This window comes from Mustela erminea, chromosome 10 (assembly GCF_009829155.1).
Source record: "Mustela erminea isolate mMusErm1 chromosome 10, mMusErm1.Pri, whole genome shotgun sequence".
Taxonomy (NCBI): Eukaryota; Metazoa; Chordata; class Mammalia; order Carnivora; family Mustelidae; genus Mustela; species Mustela erminea.
The window spans coordinates 90,646,437-90,662,267 of NC_045623.1; the positions used below are offsets into that span (position 1 = coordinate 90,646,437).

Consider the following 15,831-nt stretch of genomic DNA (forward strand, 5'->3'; position numbering starts at 1 on the left):
CGTAGCAGGAGTGTCTGAAAGAGTGTGATTTAGCAGTGGGCTAATAACTATCATGATTTTGAAATAGTCATAAGCATATATAATGTGGAGACCGTTGAACAACTGTATTTTGATATGAAAATATCTGTGATTTCAATAGGTGACAAAGACACAGATACTACTGATATGTCAATCCGTATAGAAGGAAATGGTAAATTTTGGTTATAAGTTAGTGAAAAATGTAACATTTTTTCCCATCCAAATTTATGGGGCCCCTGAATTCTGAATCCCAGTTAAGACCCCTTCTCTTTGAACAAGTCTGAAACATACTGTTTAGAACTGTCACCATCCTCACCACGACCATCACCATCATCATCCCATGCCAGGAGACTCCCCGGACTTCATAATCAGACAGAATCAGTTCCATCTGCTGTGTGACTGAGACTAACCTCAATACCTCTCTGAAACTGTTTTTTCCCATCTAAAACAGGGACATCTACACCTTAGCACAGTGAAGATTTGCTCAAAGTACTTTGAAATCTGTCACATAGGATACACAGGAGTTTATTGCTTTGATTTTGTGGAGAGGGGCTTGGCCCTCTGGCTGTGTCACTCTGGAATCCCTACCAGTGCCCCAATGCTTTCAAGGCCTGTCATGATCTTGCCCTAAAACCCAAATTCTGCACTTGGCCTATGGATGGCTCTTATAGTGTGTTTCAGTTGTCATCACTGAATAATTTCACATACAAATCCAGGTCTCTGGACCTTGGCCAGCTCTGCTGACCCCTTCCCACCTTCACATGGGGCATCGAACATGAATGCAGACTGCTGGCTGTATCTTTCAAGGTCCCCGCAGGTCCCTGCAGGCCTTGCTCCCTCACTGGTGACCCAGGAGGCTCCAAATGTGCAACACAGCCCTCACCTCTGGCTTCCTCCTTTGCCTGACGCCTCCTGACACCCTGCGCAGCCTGTGTCCCTCCATCACTGCTCCACGCGGCACCCCCCCTTTCACATTTTTGCCTCTTCCTTCAACAGCCTTCCTGTGGCACTCTGCAGAATCCCAATAAACACAGACCCTGTCTCCACCGTCCTGATTTCGTCAAACACCTTCCCTGAGCCAGCCGGCCCCTGCCCTCCCCGAACACGAAATCCTGCAGGGGAGAAACAGACAGGAACTCACCGCTCATACTCAACTGCTCCCCTGAAAGGCCTGGGGGCCTCACACCCACAACCTTGCCTTTATTTTGTGTACCTGGTAGGGCTCGGCAGGTAAGGGTAGAGTAAATGGTAGTAGTTTTACGAGTTTATAAGAGTTACTTCTATACATTTGCTGTAAAACATTCAAAGGTTAACAGTAGGGCATTCTCTCTCTCTCTTCCATTCCCAAACGGGGACTACTGAAAGTTTCCATTCTCTACATAGGCAGATACGCCACATGCTATGTTTTTCATTTTAGGAGATAGTCAACACCAAATAAAATAATATACATTCACTGCTTAGAATACTGCCTGTCACGGTTGGCCACTGGTTTTTAGCATGCCGTGGACAACTTTCTTAATCAGTATATACTGATCTCCTTTTATTGTTCTCAAGCCAAGAATAGGAAAGTCCCTATAGGAACTTCATCTTGGAGAAAGAAGTGGTATGTGCCTCTCCCCAAGGTAGGGGCCGTTGATCCAACAGAAACCAAGTGAAAAGGCCTACTGATGTTTGGGAGGATAGGAAGTTAATAAGGCACTCTGCTCCTCCTTTGCTGAGGACTGACTGGTGATATCCAACCATCTGAGGGGTAGGTAAAGAGCCAGAACCAGGGCTGGGGAGACCCTCCCAGTACCTGATCCAGGTCTAAGACTCCTGAGCGCTGCCAGGCAAGGCCTCTCCTGCCTACCCAGCCTGGCCTCCCTGGCGAGTGGGGGAGGTGCTGCTCAGGCCTGATGCTGATCTCTCTTGACAGCTGTTCCTGAGGCTGGCAGGATGGACAGGAGGGGGAAGGGACCAGATTTAAAGGTTTAGCTGCCCCGCCCCCTGCCAGACCTGGGAGAGCAAACACTGGTGAGCATCCTCTCAGGCATGGCTCTCATGCATATGGGAGGTCAGAAACCTCTATGCCCTGATTTCCGCTCCTGGGTATCACCAACACCACTACCCCTCATTCCTGCTTCCACCTCACAGGCCGCCAGGGAGATCAGTGGCATCCACCATGAAATTCCGACGCCTGACCCCCGGCTACTTCCGGGTATTACAGGTAAGTACCTCTCACTGATGGCTTCGGCCACCGACCCCCCGCTTTTCCATTACCATAGCTGGGCTGACACCCCCAGAAGCCAGGCTGTCACGTTTGCTGCCGCCTGAGCAGCCAGGGCCCAGATGGGCAGTGAAGCGAGAGGGATTGGGATGGAATCTCCCTGGGGCAACAATGGCACACGTATCTCCTTCACCCAGCCGTCCCTTCTCCGCTCCTTCCCACCCTCTACCTTCCCAGAAGTCTCAACTGACCCACTCCTCAGATGGAGCCTCTGTGTATCTCCAGATGCAGGTAGCTGGGGAGCTGAAAGCAGAGCCCCGAAGTCCGCTGGCTGGGGTTGTGGCTACGCTGCTGGCTGTCCTGGGACTGGGTGGCTCCTGCTATGCTGTCTGGAAGATGGTGGGGCAGCAGCAGCGGCCACAGGCCTGAGGATAAAGTAGGCGGCCTCTTACCTGGGTCCTGGGGGAGGTGACTCAGTGGGGGCTGTAATCTCCGGAGCCCATTTCTTTTCCGAGGGCCAGTCCCTGCTCTCATGAGAGCAGGACAGTATAAACCTGATCCTTCCTCTCCCGTTCACTGACCTGGGTTCCACTTTGGGTCTCCAGCTAAGATGCAGGATCCCCGAGGGAAGGCAAGGCTGTAGGTTCCAAAGCTGGACTAAGTAGGGAATAGACACCCTAGGCCCTGTAAACAAAAGTAGCAGAAACACCCGCCCCCACCCCCACCCAGGGCAGGAGCGGGGGGGGGGGGGGGGGGGGGGGGGGCGAGTGGCTTGGAGGTTAGGGTCAGAGGCAAATCTTCTCTAACCAGTTCCTTTATTGGGGGTGAGGCCATCCACTCCCCAAGCCCAGGGCCAAAAGAAGTTGGCACAGTCTCTCCCAGCATAGCCCTTGCCTTGCTGTCCACGGGCAGCTCCCCTGACTTGCATCCTCAGGTCATGTCAGGGAGTTGTGTCCATCTCAGGGACCTCAGTGGATACTTCCGTGGGCACTGCCAGTCGCTGGGGGGTCATATAAGAGCCCATTCCCGCTGCCCTTTCGGCCTCTTCCTGACTGTAGGGCTCCACGCTCAGCTGCTTTAGCCTGGGAGAAAGAAGAATGAGAGTTGGGAGCTGACCAGACGCAAGCCCTGTCTGCCCAGACGTTCATCAGTCCTCTCCTTACTCCTTCATACCTTTTCTTGTGGTCTTTGGATCGGAAGTGGGTCTTCAGGGTGGCGGAATCGATGAAGTATCTCCTGTAGGGATGGGAGGTGGGTAAAAAGAGTGAGGTGATGCCTCTCAGGTATGCCTATCTCCCCGAACCTAGCTATTCCTGACACTTGGCAGCGAACCTGAAGGGACGGGAAACCAGGAGACCCACGGGTCGCACGAGAAAGACCCTGCACGTCCCAGGGCCCGGACCTCACGCCCCCGTCCGTCCCGCCCCGCCTATGCTTCTCCTCCCCAGGCCAGGCCGGGGCGGGACTCACGCGCAGGCCAGACAGCGATGCAGGCCGCCCCCTGGCAGGTCGGGGTCAGGCTCAGGGCCCGGGTCTGGCCGAGACCGCGCGGGAACCTGGGGCCGCAGCTCGCGGTGAATCTCATCCAGGTCCGGCCGCCGCCGCTTCGCCTTCATCTGGCGGGCCAGGGAGTGGGCTCGGTGCGCACCCGTCCGGCGGGAGCGACCCATGGCCGGTGACAGAGGGGCCAGGACGCCCAGAGCCGGGTCGGGCACACACGTGTGGGAGCTTCCGGATTGTGGGATGACGTTACGTGACGCCCGGGGGCAGAGCAGGCTCCTCCAGACCGCCTCAGATGACGTCACTTGCGCTGTTGGAGTCTTGAGCGCCCCCACGCGGCCGTCAACGTCAGTGACGGAGCGCGGGGCGGGGCCCAGAAGCGGCTTCATCGGACCTGAGCGAGGCTATTGCTGGGGAGCGGCTGGGTGGTGCGTGTCCCCGGGGGATTCCGGTCCCTGCCCTCCCGTCCTGCCTGGCCCAGCGTATCTCTGCGTCATCCCCGGGCACTGTCACCCCTAGCTTCTTCCCATATCTTAGACTCTGCGGTCAGTCGAGAGAGGGAAAATGCTTCGCGCATCTCTGGAAGGCGCTGAAAAATGTCCGTGATGTGAATAAATGAATTAATGAGTAAGAGTGAGTACGTTTGCGATCCTGGCCCCCACAAAGATTCCTGAGATACTTCCAGTTCCTGACAAAGCCCTCACCACTTCTCACCGTTCCCCACTTATTCCCTTGGGTCTCCATCCTTCATCCACCCCAGTCAGATCTGTGAGCAAGGAGTGTTCCTCCTTGGGGAGGACAGTGCACAGGCATGTCCTCAGACTGAATGCGGGTCAGCTCCTCCCACGGGAAGAGGAAGTGCGCACAGAAGGACCTCTCATCTTTGCCCCCTTTCTCTGAGCCCTGGATTCCCAGGCATGGGTTGGCAGCAAAGGCAAATACAGCCGAGGTGTTGTGTGCTCAGAATGGGGAGAGGGCCAGAGAGCCTTTCCCCATTCATCCGAGCCTGGTGCCTTTTCTGGCTGACCAGAGGAGCTCAGCAATAATTCAGGGACTCCAGCTCTTTGGAACCTGTTGCCAGGAAACAGGTAGACATGCACGTGCATCCCTGGGGAAGGGAATCAGTTTCCAGCCCAGACAAAGCAATGAAATGTAAGCCCAGGGTACCAACTGGGGGCCTTAGAACCTCCTCAATCCAGTTCACAGATGAGTAGGGATCTAGGGCAGGCCCTGCTTAGGGCACAACTGGTGTGTCTACAGACACAGGAGCACCAGAGTGGGTCTTGGGCCCAAAGACTTTATAAATGGACTTTGTGAATGAAAACAGATTTTTCCTGGAGCCATTCCGAGAGATCAAATTCAAACTCAAGAACCCCTAGGGCCAGGAAAGAGGCTTCCATGGAGATGTCTTCATTATTCTTGGCCAATATGGGTCAAGACCAGGGACTGAAGCCACAGAAGCCAGCTCTGTCCCATCCCCACCCCAGACTCCTCTGGATCAGATTCACCTGCTGGACACTGTGCCAGATGGGGAGACTGGTGCATCTTTAATGAAGTCACCTGATCCCTGGGACAGGCTCCTGGCCTCACCAAGTTCCTGGAGCCAGACCCACTGGGTGACCACTGAGTCACTGCCTGCCTGAACTAGGGTGCCAGGTGTGTTTCCCCTGCAGCCATGAACCAGGCCTTCTGGAAAACCTACAAGTCCAAAGTGTTACAGACCCTAAGTGGAGAACCTGAGGAGGACCTGGCAGAGGAGGTGGGTATGATCCATGCTTGCTGAGTGGGTCCTGGAAGAGGGGCAGCAGGTGTGAAAGTTACAAGGAAGGGCAAGGGACAGGCTCTGGGGGAAGGGCACATTTGTGCAGAAGCCAGCAGCACATTCAGGGATGACAAATGGCATGGTGCAGAAAGCCAGGGTATTGAAGAAAAGCGAGGGAGAAGATTTGGGGACCACCAGAAGAATAGTCATTGTCTCCAAAGATCTCAAGGGTTACCGCATGGAAGAGATCCTTCCAGCACCAGTGGGCAGTAGCCACCGGGGGTACATGGGGCTTGACATGACTTTCTAGTGGGCAGGGCTCAGTGGAATGCAGATGGCTTGCCTTGAGAGGAAGAGGGTCCTATGGGACTGGAAGTAGGAAAAGCGGCACTTAACGTGGAGTCACCATTGCAGCATCAGGTCAGAGCCTGAACTTGGACCATCTTTGTCCTGACATTAAAGATCAAAAAGGCTCTGAAACTGGGAACCGTCTTCCATCCAGATGCTGTGATATACGGCAGTTGTGCAAACAGGTGTTGCAGGGGTAGGAACTATTTCTGTAAGGGTGTGTGTGTGTGTGTGTGTGTGTGTGTGTCAATGTGAAGAAGCATCTGTCTAGACAGGTGGGTGTCCCAGGCTGGGCTTGTGTAGAAGTAGCTGTGGGTTTGGTATGAGGACTGGGGTCCGTGCAGAATGTCCATGAAGTTGTACGGGTGGGCGTGAACTAGAGATAGGGATTTTTGGGTGTGTGGATTTGGGGCATGTCTCTTCCGGAGACCCTCTGTGCAGGCACTGGCAGGTGTTAAGTTTATCCTGTGTGTTCGTCTCGGCCTTGGCATCTGTGGAGGGGTGGAGAGGTGGAGGGAGTGTGGGTGGGCCTCCGGGCAGCCATCTGCATTGGTGTAAGTGTACAGGTGTGAATGGGGTAACCAAGGACATGTTCTTGTAGAGGTGCCTCCCAGGACGTACATGTAGCACAAGGGAAGAGGTATAGCCGTGTGGGGTTGCTCACATACAGATGTGTCTGCATTGGCATGCATGCCCTTATCCACACATTTCTGGGTGCGTGTGGATGTGTCTGTGGGTGAGCAGGTGTGTGCTCAAGGTTGTCTGCAGGGGTCTACTATCCAGGTAAGGTATGGGACTCGTGGCTTTATGTAGAGGGCCACCTGTCTGGATTTACGGGCTGTGTGAGTGGATGAGATGGGTGTTTAGGTGGGAGGGTTTGGGGTACTGGAGTGTGAATACCAGGCTAGCAGTCAGGGAGGGAGGTCTCATTCCTCTGGGGCCTCTCTCATCCTGGGAGGGGGTCTTGTGTCCCAGAGAGGGAACCCAGCGTTAGCGGAATCTGAGCCGGCAGAACCCGCAGAAGAGGCTTTCCATTCCATGTCACAGTTGGCCCGCCGGGTGAGTTTTCCCTTCTTCACCCCAGCCCCGGGGCGCCTGGCAGACGCTGCTGTGACCCCCTCCCTGACTCCCAGCCCGTTCCTCCCAGGTTCAGGGGGTTGGGGTGAAAGGTTGGCTGACAATGTCGTCTCTGTTTAACAAAGAAGATGAAGACAAGCTACTGCCACCGGAGCCCTGTGCGGACCAGTACGTGCGTGTTGGTGGGGGCTGGGCTGGGCCTGACGTCCCAATGTCCTTTCCTTCTGATCTATTTGTCTATCTTTCTGACCAGGGAGCCAGGGGGAGAGCCAGCTCCTGGCTGTTTACGTTTCTCTCATCAGGAAAGAGGCCAAGTCGACATATCTGGAGTTTAGGTTAGATCTCAGGAGGACTTTAAGGGCTGTTGGAATTGAGGTGCTAGAAAGGTACTTTATACTCTCTCTCCTCCCCATCTGCATGGTTGGGGGGTGGTCCTCTCCCTACAGTTGAGGAACAGAAGAGAGAACATTTAGGTGTTCAGAACAGAGGATGGTCCAGACCAGTGGTTCCCAGTGCTGGTCTAAACCCTCCTCCTCCTAGGAAGTTTGTGCCAGACCCTCAAAACGTCAAAGCTTCTGATTTGGCAGGTGTGGGCTGAGGCCTGGGATCTGTATTTGCAGCTTGCTTGGGAGGACCTGAGAGGCACTAGTTTAGTTAGGAACCACTGATTTAGAAGGGCTTTGATGCTGGGGGTAGGGGTAGGACCCAGGGCAGCTCCTTTCTCCTAGCTCCATTCTGGCACACACTTCCGCTCTGCCCTTTCCTCCAGCCCAGTCACACCCCCTTTCTTTGACACTCCCTTATTCCTTTCTCCCCTGGGAGTCCCCCTAACCCACCCATCTCTCCCTCCCCAGGGGTCCCTTTCTCCCTCCTGGCGCTCATCCCCTGTCCTTCCCAGAGCTCCAAGGACTCCTCCTCAGATCTGAGGCTCCCACCTCAAGACTCGTCTCCTTGACTGCTCCTCCCCCACACGCCTTTCCACCCCTCCAGTCGTCCTCCCCACTAAGCCATCATCTAGGCCTTTCTCATTTCCTTGGGTCGCTCCACCTGTCCTTCTCTCCAGTGTGTCCTCATTTTCCCAGTCCCCTTTTCCCTCCATCGCGCTCGCCCCCGCCCCGCCCCGCCCCGCCTCTTTCCCCAGGGCTGCAACCCTGGTTTCCCGGACCTCTTCTCCCCGAGCCTGACTCCGCCCCAACCATCGCTGGGTCCCGCCCCTCGTCCGGGATCCTCCCACAGCTTTCCAGACTTCACGGCTCGGGCTTTCTTCCCTCCTCTGGCTGTACTCCTCTCCCCGTCTTTCTTAAACGCCTGACCCCGACTCTTTCCCAGGAATCGTGGTCTCAGTGCCCTCTTCCCAGACCCCTCACCTGATCCCCTGACACTGTCCCATCCCTGCCGCCTTTCCCTGTGCCTCTGAGCCCTCCGCGGACCTCCAGTCTCCCGCCCCACCCCCGTCACCTGACCTCCCTCTGGCTCTTCCTGTCCCACTACTGGCGCCTGCGCTTTGTCTCTCCTCTTCGTCCTCTCCTCGGGCTTTTCGGCCCGTGACACCCGTCCTAATCCCGCAGCCCGCTGGCGGCGCGGTCCCCCTCGCAGGCAGTGACCGCGACGGAGGCGGAGCCGCGCGGGCCGGGATTCTGGGACGCGTTCGCCAGCAGGTGGCAGCAGCAGCAGGCGGCAGCGGCGTCCATACTGCGCGGCGCCGAACCCAACCCGGAGCCAGACCCCGAAGCCAGGGACGAAGCCGCAGAGGAGGCCGCTGAGCGCCCCGAGCCGGGGGAGGCCGACAACGTGGCCGGCTTCAAGTGGGGCTTTCTCACCCACAAACTGGCCGAGATGAGGGTGAAGGCTGCGCCCAAGGGCGACTAGTCGGCCGGCCCAGCTGGACACCCCCTCCTTTCTTCCCCCACTCCCATAAAAACCCTGACCCGACACCCCGTGTGACCGCGTGCCTTTGTCCGGACGGCGGGGATGACTGCTTTTGGGTGGGCAACCTCAAGGCAGATCCAGCTCAAAGCGCCCTCACTCCCTTCCCCCACAAATGTACAGGGAGAAAATGACGAGACAGCCCTGGCGTCGGATTTAGGATACAACTTTCCAGGAAACTGGGGAACCCCAGAGAACAGGCCCCCATCACCTTGGTCAGCCTCTTTAATTCAACAAACGTTGCCTGTGGCCCTCCTGTGCGCACCGTCCCTGCACTGGGGGAAGGTCAGAGACTCACCGACCAGCGGGTTCCACAAAAGGTGACAAGTTGAGACACAAAAATAAGGCTGTACTTGGGAGCTTGGAGATGAGGCCAACTGAGGAATTCAGGAATTTCGGAGGGAGAATGAATACATGTAATCTTAGAAGAATGAGTGGAAAGGGGAAGGTAGCCCAGGCAAAGGAAGGAGGACCCTAAGCAAAGACGGAGATGTGGACTTGGAGGCAATCGAATGACCTTGTGTGTCTTTGAGGGAAAGGAAGACAGTGGCCCTATGTGAGGCTGCCAATGATCAAAGTCCTGGTTTGAATGGTCCCTTCCTTTAGTGTCCTCAATTCTGGATTTTTCCTGTCTCAGCCCATTCATAGCTAGTAACCAAAGAGGGCAGCAAATCTCCAGGAATGGGGGCCTTTTCGGGCCAGCAGATCCACATTTCTGGAGCAGACCCCTCCCCAGAACTCCCCAAACATGCTGTTCCAGGCTCCCAGATCTAGCCTGGATCGACCTCTGGGGGTCGATGGTGGAGATGATCATAATGGAGTTAGTACTGATTCAGTAGTGGTTTTAGTGGCTGTCGTTTATTGAACACTTCCTATATGCCGGACACTTTGCCATGCGTTTTATGACCATTTCAAAAATATTTTGATCACCGAGGGGTGCAGCTGTGGTTCGGGGAAGTTAAGTGCTTGCCCAGGGTCACACAGTGAGCCGGGAACTCGCATTCCAAAAACCCAGGCGCTTAACTCGGCGCAAGCCCGCCCCGCCCCCTTCCTCAATAGCTGCTCTCTAAGCCAACATCACGACTCCTTTAAACAACGTTTTGGCTTTATTCAGCAGGTTCTCCGATCTCCCACCCCAGGCTTCTCTCCCCAGATCCGGCCTCCACAGGGGCCACATAGCTGCCCCCTCCCCCTCGGTCGTCTGCTCTGGGAAGGGCCTTCCGAATCATTCTGTCCCATCCTCCCAAGGTTCGCGGGGGGGGGGGGGGTACCAAGAATCCAGAGGGAAGGGCTTTCCTAAAGGCACCCGGCGCCTCAGAGACAGGGCGCCCCTGCCCGTGCCCGGGTCCAGCCCTGCATCCACCCCTTAGCCCTCCCGGGACCCTGGACCCCGGACCCCGGACTCCCCGGGAGCCCGCTCCCGAGCGGCCGCGATCACACCTCGGACTCGCGCGGCGGGCCGCGGGCGCGCTGGCAGCCGTACAACCACTGGATGACGCGCGCGTTGCGCTCCACCACCGACACCGGGGGGCGCCCGTCCCGCGCCGAGCCCGCCGCCTCCGAGCCGCCGCAACCACCGCCACCGCAGCCGCCAGCTCCGTCCGGGCGATCCGTGTCGCTGTCGCTGGACGTCCAGTCGCTGGCGTCCCCAGAGCCTAGCGGCGGCGACGTTCCGGGCTGGGAGCTGGCGTCGGCGCCCCAGCTCTGCGGAGAGAAGCGCTCAGCGCCCAGCACCTCCACCAACGCGCGCTCCAGGCCGCAATAGTTGAAGAAGCGCTCCTTCTCCGACAGGGGTAGTGAGCATGTGGGGCACAGCGCCCGCTTTCCGGCCGCTTCCGGGGCATCTTGGGGCGCGGCCCAAACCCCAGGAGCCGCTGGTCGCTCTGTTGGGCTCGGACTGCTCGAGGTGGCGTCTCGGGGGGCGCCCAGGAAGAGGCGCCTCACCAGCCCCTGGCCCTTGGCGTTCTCTTTGTTCACCGAAGCCTTGCAGTCCCGCTTCTGGCGGTAGAAGATGAGGGAGTCAGGCCTTGGCAGCCGCCTGCCGCTGCTCCGGCGGGCGGGCCCGGGCGTCCTGGGCGATGCAGGGGGCCCCAGCTCATTGCAGGGGTGCGGGGTGAGCGGTCCGGGACCCCCACGCAGAGCGGGCTCCTGGCGTCGTGCTATCACTTGGTGGGTCTTGACATACTTGGCTTTGTCGGCCTCCAGCCTTTCCACCGCGCTGGGGGTGCGTCCCCTGGACGGGGTGGAGGGAGAGGCCAGGATCATCTCAGCGGAGCTGGACAGGATTGTACCCCATAAGCCACTGGAAGTAGGCAGCTAGTTGAGGAGCCAAGAGTAACTGGCCGGGGCTTCCTGGTGCCTGCAGGGAAAGAGGAATGGTCAGGAAGAGAGTCCCTGAACTTCTCCTGCCGTTGGTCCTGGGAATAGGATCAGCCAGCCACCCCTCCTCCATCCAAATCAGCCAGTACCGTCCTTAAGGGGCAGAGAGGCTCAGGCTACCCCTCCCCCTCTCTATCCCTCAAAGACATTGAGCAGGGGCGCCCTGGCCACCCAGAAACATGCTCCTTTGAGGATGCCCCAATCTGGCCATAGAGCCATGCCAAGCAAGCATCAGCAAGTGGGACACTTGGAAAAGGAAATGGGGCTGGTCCCGGCTCAGTTCCCGAAAGTGGCCTCAACCGGAAAAAATACCTCTTCCCAACCCAGCAACTTTGAGTCCAAGACAAGAAGGCTCCCCAGCCACAGGCCGGCTCCAGCAGGGCCCACCCTTCCCGCCCCCAAGCACCCAAGGTCAGGGATATAACCACAGGGTAGGAGCCTCCGGTAATCACAGCCAACTGCCCTGCCCAGTCCCAGCTGGCCACAGGGAAAGAGACAGAGAGGTGGCGACCAGGTCATGTCACCCAGCCACCTCCCACCTCTGTACCCCTGCCAAGGGAATTCCACAGTGCCCGCCTGTGAACACCACCTTGCCTACCTCTGCATTTCCATTTACAGAAAAGAAAACTGGTAGAGAGGAAAGGGTTTGCTCAGGTCTCTACTGAGAGGTAGGGGCTGGGATTGAAACCTGGGTCTCTAGCCTTGCAGTGCAAAACTAGTTCAGATGGCCTGTCTCTCTGTCCCTCTCATGTTTTGCTTCTCTTCTTGCTGCTATAATCCCAAGCACTTTCCATTAGACCTGGGCCCTTTGCCTCACTAAAAAGTTCCTTCCACAGATTCTTCCCAATTACTGGCACTCCCAGCAATCTGCCCTCAGGGTCTCTGTCCTCTTCTCATCCTGAGACCCCAGTGACCCTTGTCCCCCTTGTCCGCCACCTCCTCTGCCACTGGGGAAGGGGACCAGAAGGGGTTGTAAATCAAGAGCTGATGATGCCGTTGGCAGTAAGAGAATGGGCCACCCACAAGGCTCAGCACAACCCCTCCCACCCCTGCTCCCTCCTCCCTGAATCCTCCATTCAGTTGAAAGGGACATAGAAGTTTTGGGGGCTGAGAGGACCTCCAGTCAGGAGGTCACAAAAGAAGAGAACTTTCCAGGATAGGGGGAGGCCAGAGACCCTGCCAAACCCCCCACTCCAGAGTGTGTGTGTGTGTGTGTGTGCGCGTGCGTGTGTGTGCACGTGCACACACACGCGCGCGCGCACACACACACACACACATCACTATCTAGTGTCTAGTAAGTCAGTCCATAGGTAGTTGGTGACTGGTGACTGCGAACGCAGGCAGCCAGGAGACCTTGGCAATGACCTCCCTCCTGGCTCCCAAGAACTATACCAGGCAATGGGTCCGATTCCAAGGTCCCAAGAGGGCACTGTGCTTATCTGACCTTATGGGTATGCTCCCATCCCTTTCCCTCTTCCCAGCCCTGAGCAGCAAGGCTATAAAAAGTCCCTAAACACAGGGACTAAAATAGTCTGCCATCCACCGTCTCTTCCCTGCCTCCTGGGTTGGCCCTGATGCTCGACCACAGATGTTCCGCCCTAGAAGCCTGGCAGACATCCTTGTGCCCTCCGTCCCCTTTGCCCACCTTCTCCCAGTCCTGTGGTTAGTGGTCTGAACTTTGACCACAGCTTCAGATCTGGACTTGGTGGGGTGGGGGAGGGTGGGAAGCATTTGGTCACTGGTTTGGTGCCAGCGTCCCTGCCCTTGGGTCCCCAAGTACCTTCCCACCCCAGCCCTGGGCTCGGGATGCACTCACCTCTGTGCCCTCACTGAGGCTAGGCTTGAAGCAGGGGTCCCTGGGCAGGACCAGACAAGGGCAGGAGGGACAGTAAGGACTGGAAGTAACTTTGGTGGCAGCCAAACTCCACTCTCCACAGGAAAAGGAGAGAGAGCCTCCACACCCGCCCCTCCAGATTAACCCTTGCCTTCCTGACCTGGAGCCTGGTCTCCAGTTAACTCCTTCCTGGTCACAGTCTCAGTACTGGAGAGGACCTTCAGACCAGGTCCAGAACCTTTATTTTATAGATGGTAATACAGGCCCTGACAGGCTAGGTGATTTGCAGGGAGGCACAGCAAGGTTGGGGTACAGTCAGGACCCAAACAAGGTCTCCTGATTGATTCCCTAGCTCCCTCCAGAGGCCTGGGGTAGGGATATGCTAGTCATGTGAGGTCAGCCCCCTCTGCTAGGCCTTGGCAGAACCTCTTAGTTAAAAGACAAGGTAGAGCAGGGTTCTAGCCGATTGTGCTTGTTTTCCTCTGTAGCAGGTTTAGGCCTGTCCTGGCTGGGATGTGTGGAGGGTGGCAGGCCTGCTCTCCCTAGGGGTGAGGCCAGGAATCTGCAGCCCAAGGGTGGGGTCTTTGGTGCTGCGGATGGACGTGCAGGGCGAGCCTGTCCTAGCATGTCATGTCTTGGCACGACAGTCACCTTGGAGCCCATTGGAGGTGCCTCTGCCCAAGGTCCTCTGATGGCCAATGGGATTGGCTGGGAAGAGGGAGATAAAGGGATGATTCCGGGGCCAAGCCCGTGTCTTTGGCCTCCTTTCTGCTTTGCCCCACTGGGGACTTCTCAAGGTGACATCTCATGTCTCAAGGCGAAGCCCTGTCCCCACAGTGCTGGTGTCAGGTAATTTCCGCCCCCATCTCTCCAGTAACCTGCAGCACCCAGAGCTCATAGCTCAAAGCCCTTCCCAACAGGCCCCTGCCCCACCCCTAGCTGGCCACTTTCCACAAACCCCTTTCCTTCCCTTGTAGAACTGTTAATGTTTGCAAAGCACATTCACACCTGTGCTCTTGGATCTCCTTTGTTTCTCCTAAGAACTCGGGGGGGGGGGGGGGGTGTACTTGGCGGTAGGGGTGACCACCCCACCTGAAGGATGAGGAAATGGGATCTGGCCAAAACCCAACTCTGAAACCACCCGCGCTTTATGCTGCACCCTCTGCCTGTCAAGTAAGGTAATGAGTTTGAAAAACCAGGAGGCCCATTTGCTGGTAAGAGATTTTAATCACCTAGTCAAGGGAAGGTTTTTGGTTTTTTTTGTTTGTTTGTTTATTGGTCCACAATAGTTCCATATTGCATCCTGATGCTATCTATCTTTGCAAAATATTTTCATCTAGGGGCGCCTGGGTGGCTCAGTGGGTTAAAGCCTCTACCTTCTGCTCAGGTCATGATCCCAGGGTCCTGGGATAGAGCCTCGAATCGGGCTCTCTGCTCAGCAGAGAGCCTGTTTCCTCCTCTGTCTCTCTCTCTGTCTCTCTCTCTCTCTGCCTACTTGTGATCTCTGTCTATCAAATAAATAAATCTTAAAAAAAAAATTTTTTTTTATCTACATGCTCACAATTCATTCCTGGGACAATCTTGGGGAGTAGGGGGTTTTACTTCCCCATTTAACAGCGGATAATACTGAGGCTTAGAGATGTGAAAGGATCCGTCCAAACTCACACAATAGACTAAGAGTTAACTTTTTTTTTTTTAACAGCTAACTTTTATTGGGATTAACATATGCTAGGCATTGTTCTGTGATTAACACATTTAATCCTCAAAACAACCCAGTGAAAGGGGTACTTTTATTCACCTAATTTTACAGATGTGCAGGCCCGTAGCACTGAGATCTGGTTGTGAAGGGGTTAAGCATGGAGGCTGGGCAGGGCCCAGCTGGGATGCTGTCAATGGCAGGAAACCTGGCCTGTGAGGGAGGGGGAGGATGGGGCTGTTGTGTCTGACTTGATGCAACCCCCATCCCTTTGGTCTTAAAGGAGCCTCCAGGTTGGGTGGAAGGGCAGCCAGAGTAAGGGTTGGAGGGGGGGCAGGGGACTTCTCAGCTCTTTTCTAGGGACTAAGACAGAATTTGGGCTACAGAAAGAGGGGATTCAGAGTGGAACACAGGTGCCACCCTGGGGCAGCCCGGGTCTGAGGACGGTAACTGGAAATGACTCTGCCTCCTTGTGGGAGCACTCTGTTAGAGTCAGAGGGGGAGCTCCAGGCCTCAGAGCACCCAGTTAGAGAGGGGAGACACAGCTCTGCCCTCAGCAGTCCAAGATGGGGGGTGGTCAAGGACTCGGAGTCTGAGGGGTGACAGTTCCCTGTGCCAGGATGCCAGTGGACACATACTGGCAGAGAGGCTCATGAAGGAGAGGTCAAACTAGATCGGCTTTTTGGGTAAAAGAGACCCCCGTAACCCCCCTACAAGGAGTTGGAGGGGATCTTGGGGGGTGGGTTGGGGGAGATCATGAGGTGAAGATCCAGCAGCCCGCCTGCTGGACTCTTGGTCACACTTGCTATGAACCGGATCCTCTGTCTTTCTGGTCATGGATCCCTAGGGAGATCCTTAAAGTGGCTCCTTCCGGTGCAAGAGCCAGGACTTTGAGCCCGTGGGAGGCCAAATCTGAGAGAGGTTTCCTTCCTATTTCCGAGCTCATTGAGCTCATTCCCGGATCACCTTGATGATCGATTGGAATGGGTCTGAGTCAGAACCGGCTCCTTCCGGAGGAGAGAGTTGGGGGGAAGGGGGTGTAGGCTGGGGGGCAGCTCTGGTCAGTGTCGGGAATAATGAGATTG

General features: G+C 56.3%; 3 protein-coding genes across 4 annotated transcripts; 1 reads left to right on the forward strand and 2 right to left on the reverse strand.

The window, feature by feature from the left end:
- Nucleotides 1–3,022: 3,022 nt before the first annotated feature.
- On the reverse strand, nucleotides 3,023–4,005 carry ZNF593 (zinc finger protein 593). The gene is made up of 3 exons (XM_032302916.1): nucleotides 3,695–4,005; nucleotides 3,398–3,460; nucleotides 3,023–3,306 (listed from the first exon to the last, which is right to left on the reverse strand). The coding sequence occupies exons 1-3, from the start codon at nucleotides 3,892–3,894 to the stop codon at nucleotides 3,165–3,167; spliced, it is 405 nt and encodes a 134-aa protein (XP_032158807.1). The 5' UTR covers nucleotides 3,895–4,005; the 3' UTR covers nucleotides 3,023–3,164.
- Nucleotides 4,006–5,325: 1,320 nt separating this feature from the next.
- On the forward strand, nucleotides 5,326–8,838 carry C10H1orf232 (chromosome 10 C1orf232 homolog). The gene is made up of 4 exons (XM_032302909.1): nucleotides 5,326–5,483; nucleotides 6,810–6,893; nucleotides 6,982–7,079; nucleotides 8,480–8,838. The coding sequence occupies exons 1-4, from the start codon at nucleotides 5,400–5,402 to the stop codon at nucleotides 8,778–8,780; spliced, it is 567 nt and encodes a 188-aa protein (XP_032158800.1). The 5' UTR covers nucleotides 5,326–5,399; the 3' UTR covers nucleotides 8,781–8,838.
- An 838-nt stretch (nucleotides 8,839–9,676) lies between these two features.
- Nucleotides 9,677–13,146, reverse strand: FAM110D (family with sequence similarity 110 member D). 2 transcript variants are annotated; one of them, XM_032302907.1, is made up of 2 exons: nucleotides 13,033–13,146; nucleotides 9,677–11,196 (listed from the first exon to the last, which is right to left on the reverse strand). In XM_032302907.1, exon 2 carries the CDS (start codon nucleotides 11,100–11,102, stop codon nucleotides 10,272–10,274), a length of 831 nt encoding a protein of 276 aa, XP_032158798.1. In that variant the 5' UTR covers nucleotides 11,103–11,196; nucleotides 13,033–13,146; the 3' UTR covers nucleotides 9,677–10,271. The 2 variants fall into 2 exon arrangements, with proteins under 2 accessions (XP_032158798.1, XP_032158799.1); XM_032302908.1 differs by lacking the exon at nucleotides 13,033–13,146 and adding an exon at nucleotides 12,862–12,979.
- Between the last annotated feature and the right edge of the window lie 2,685 nt (nucleotides 13,147–15,831).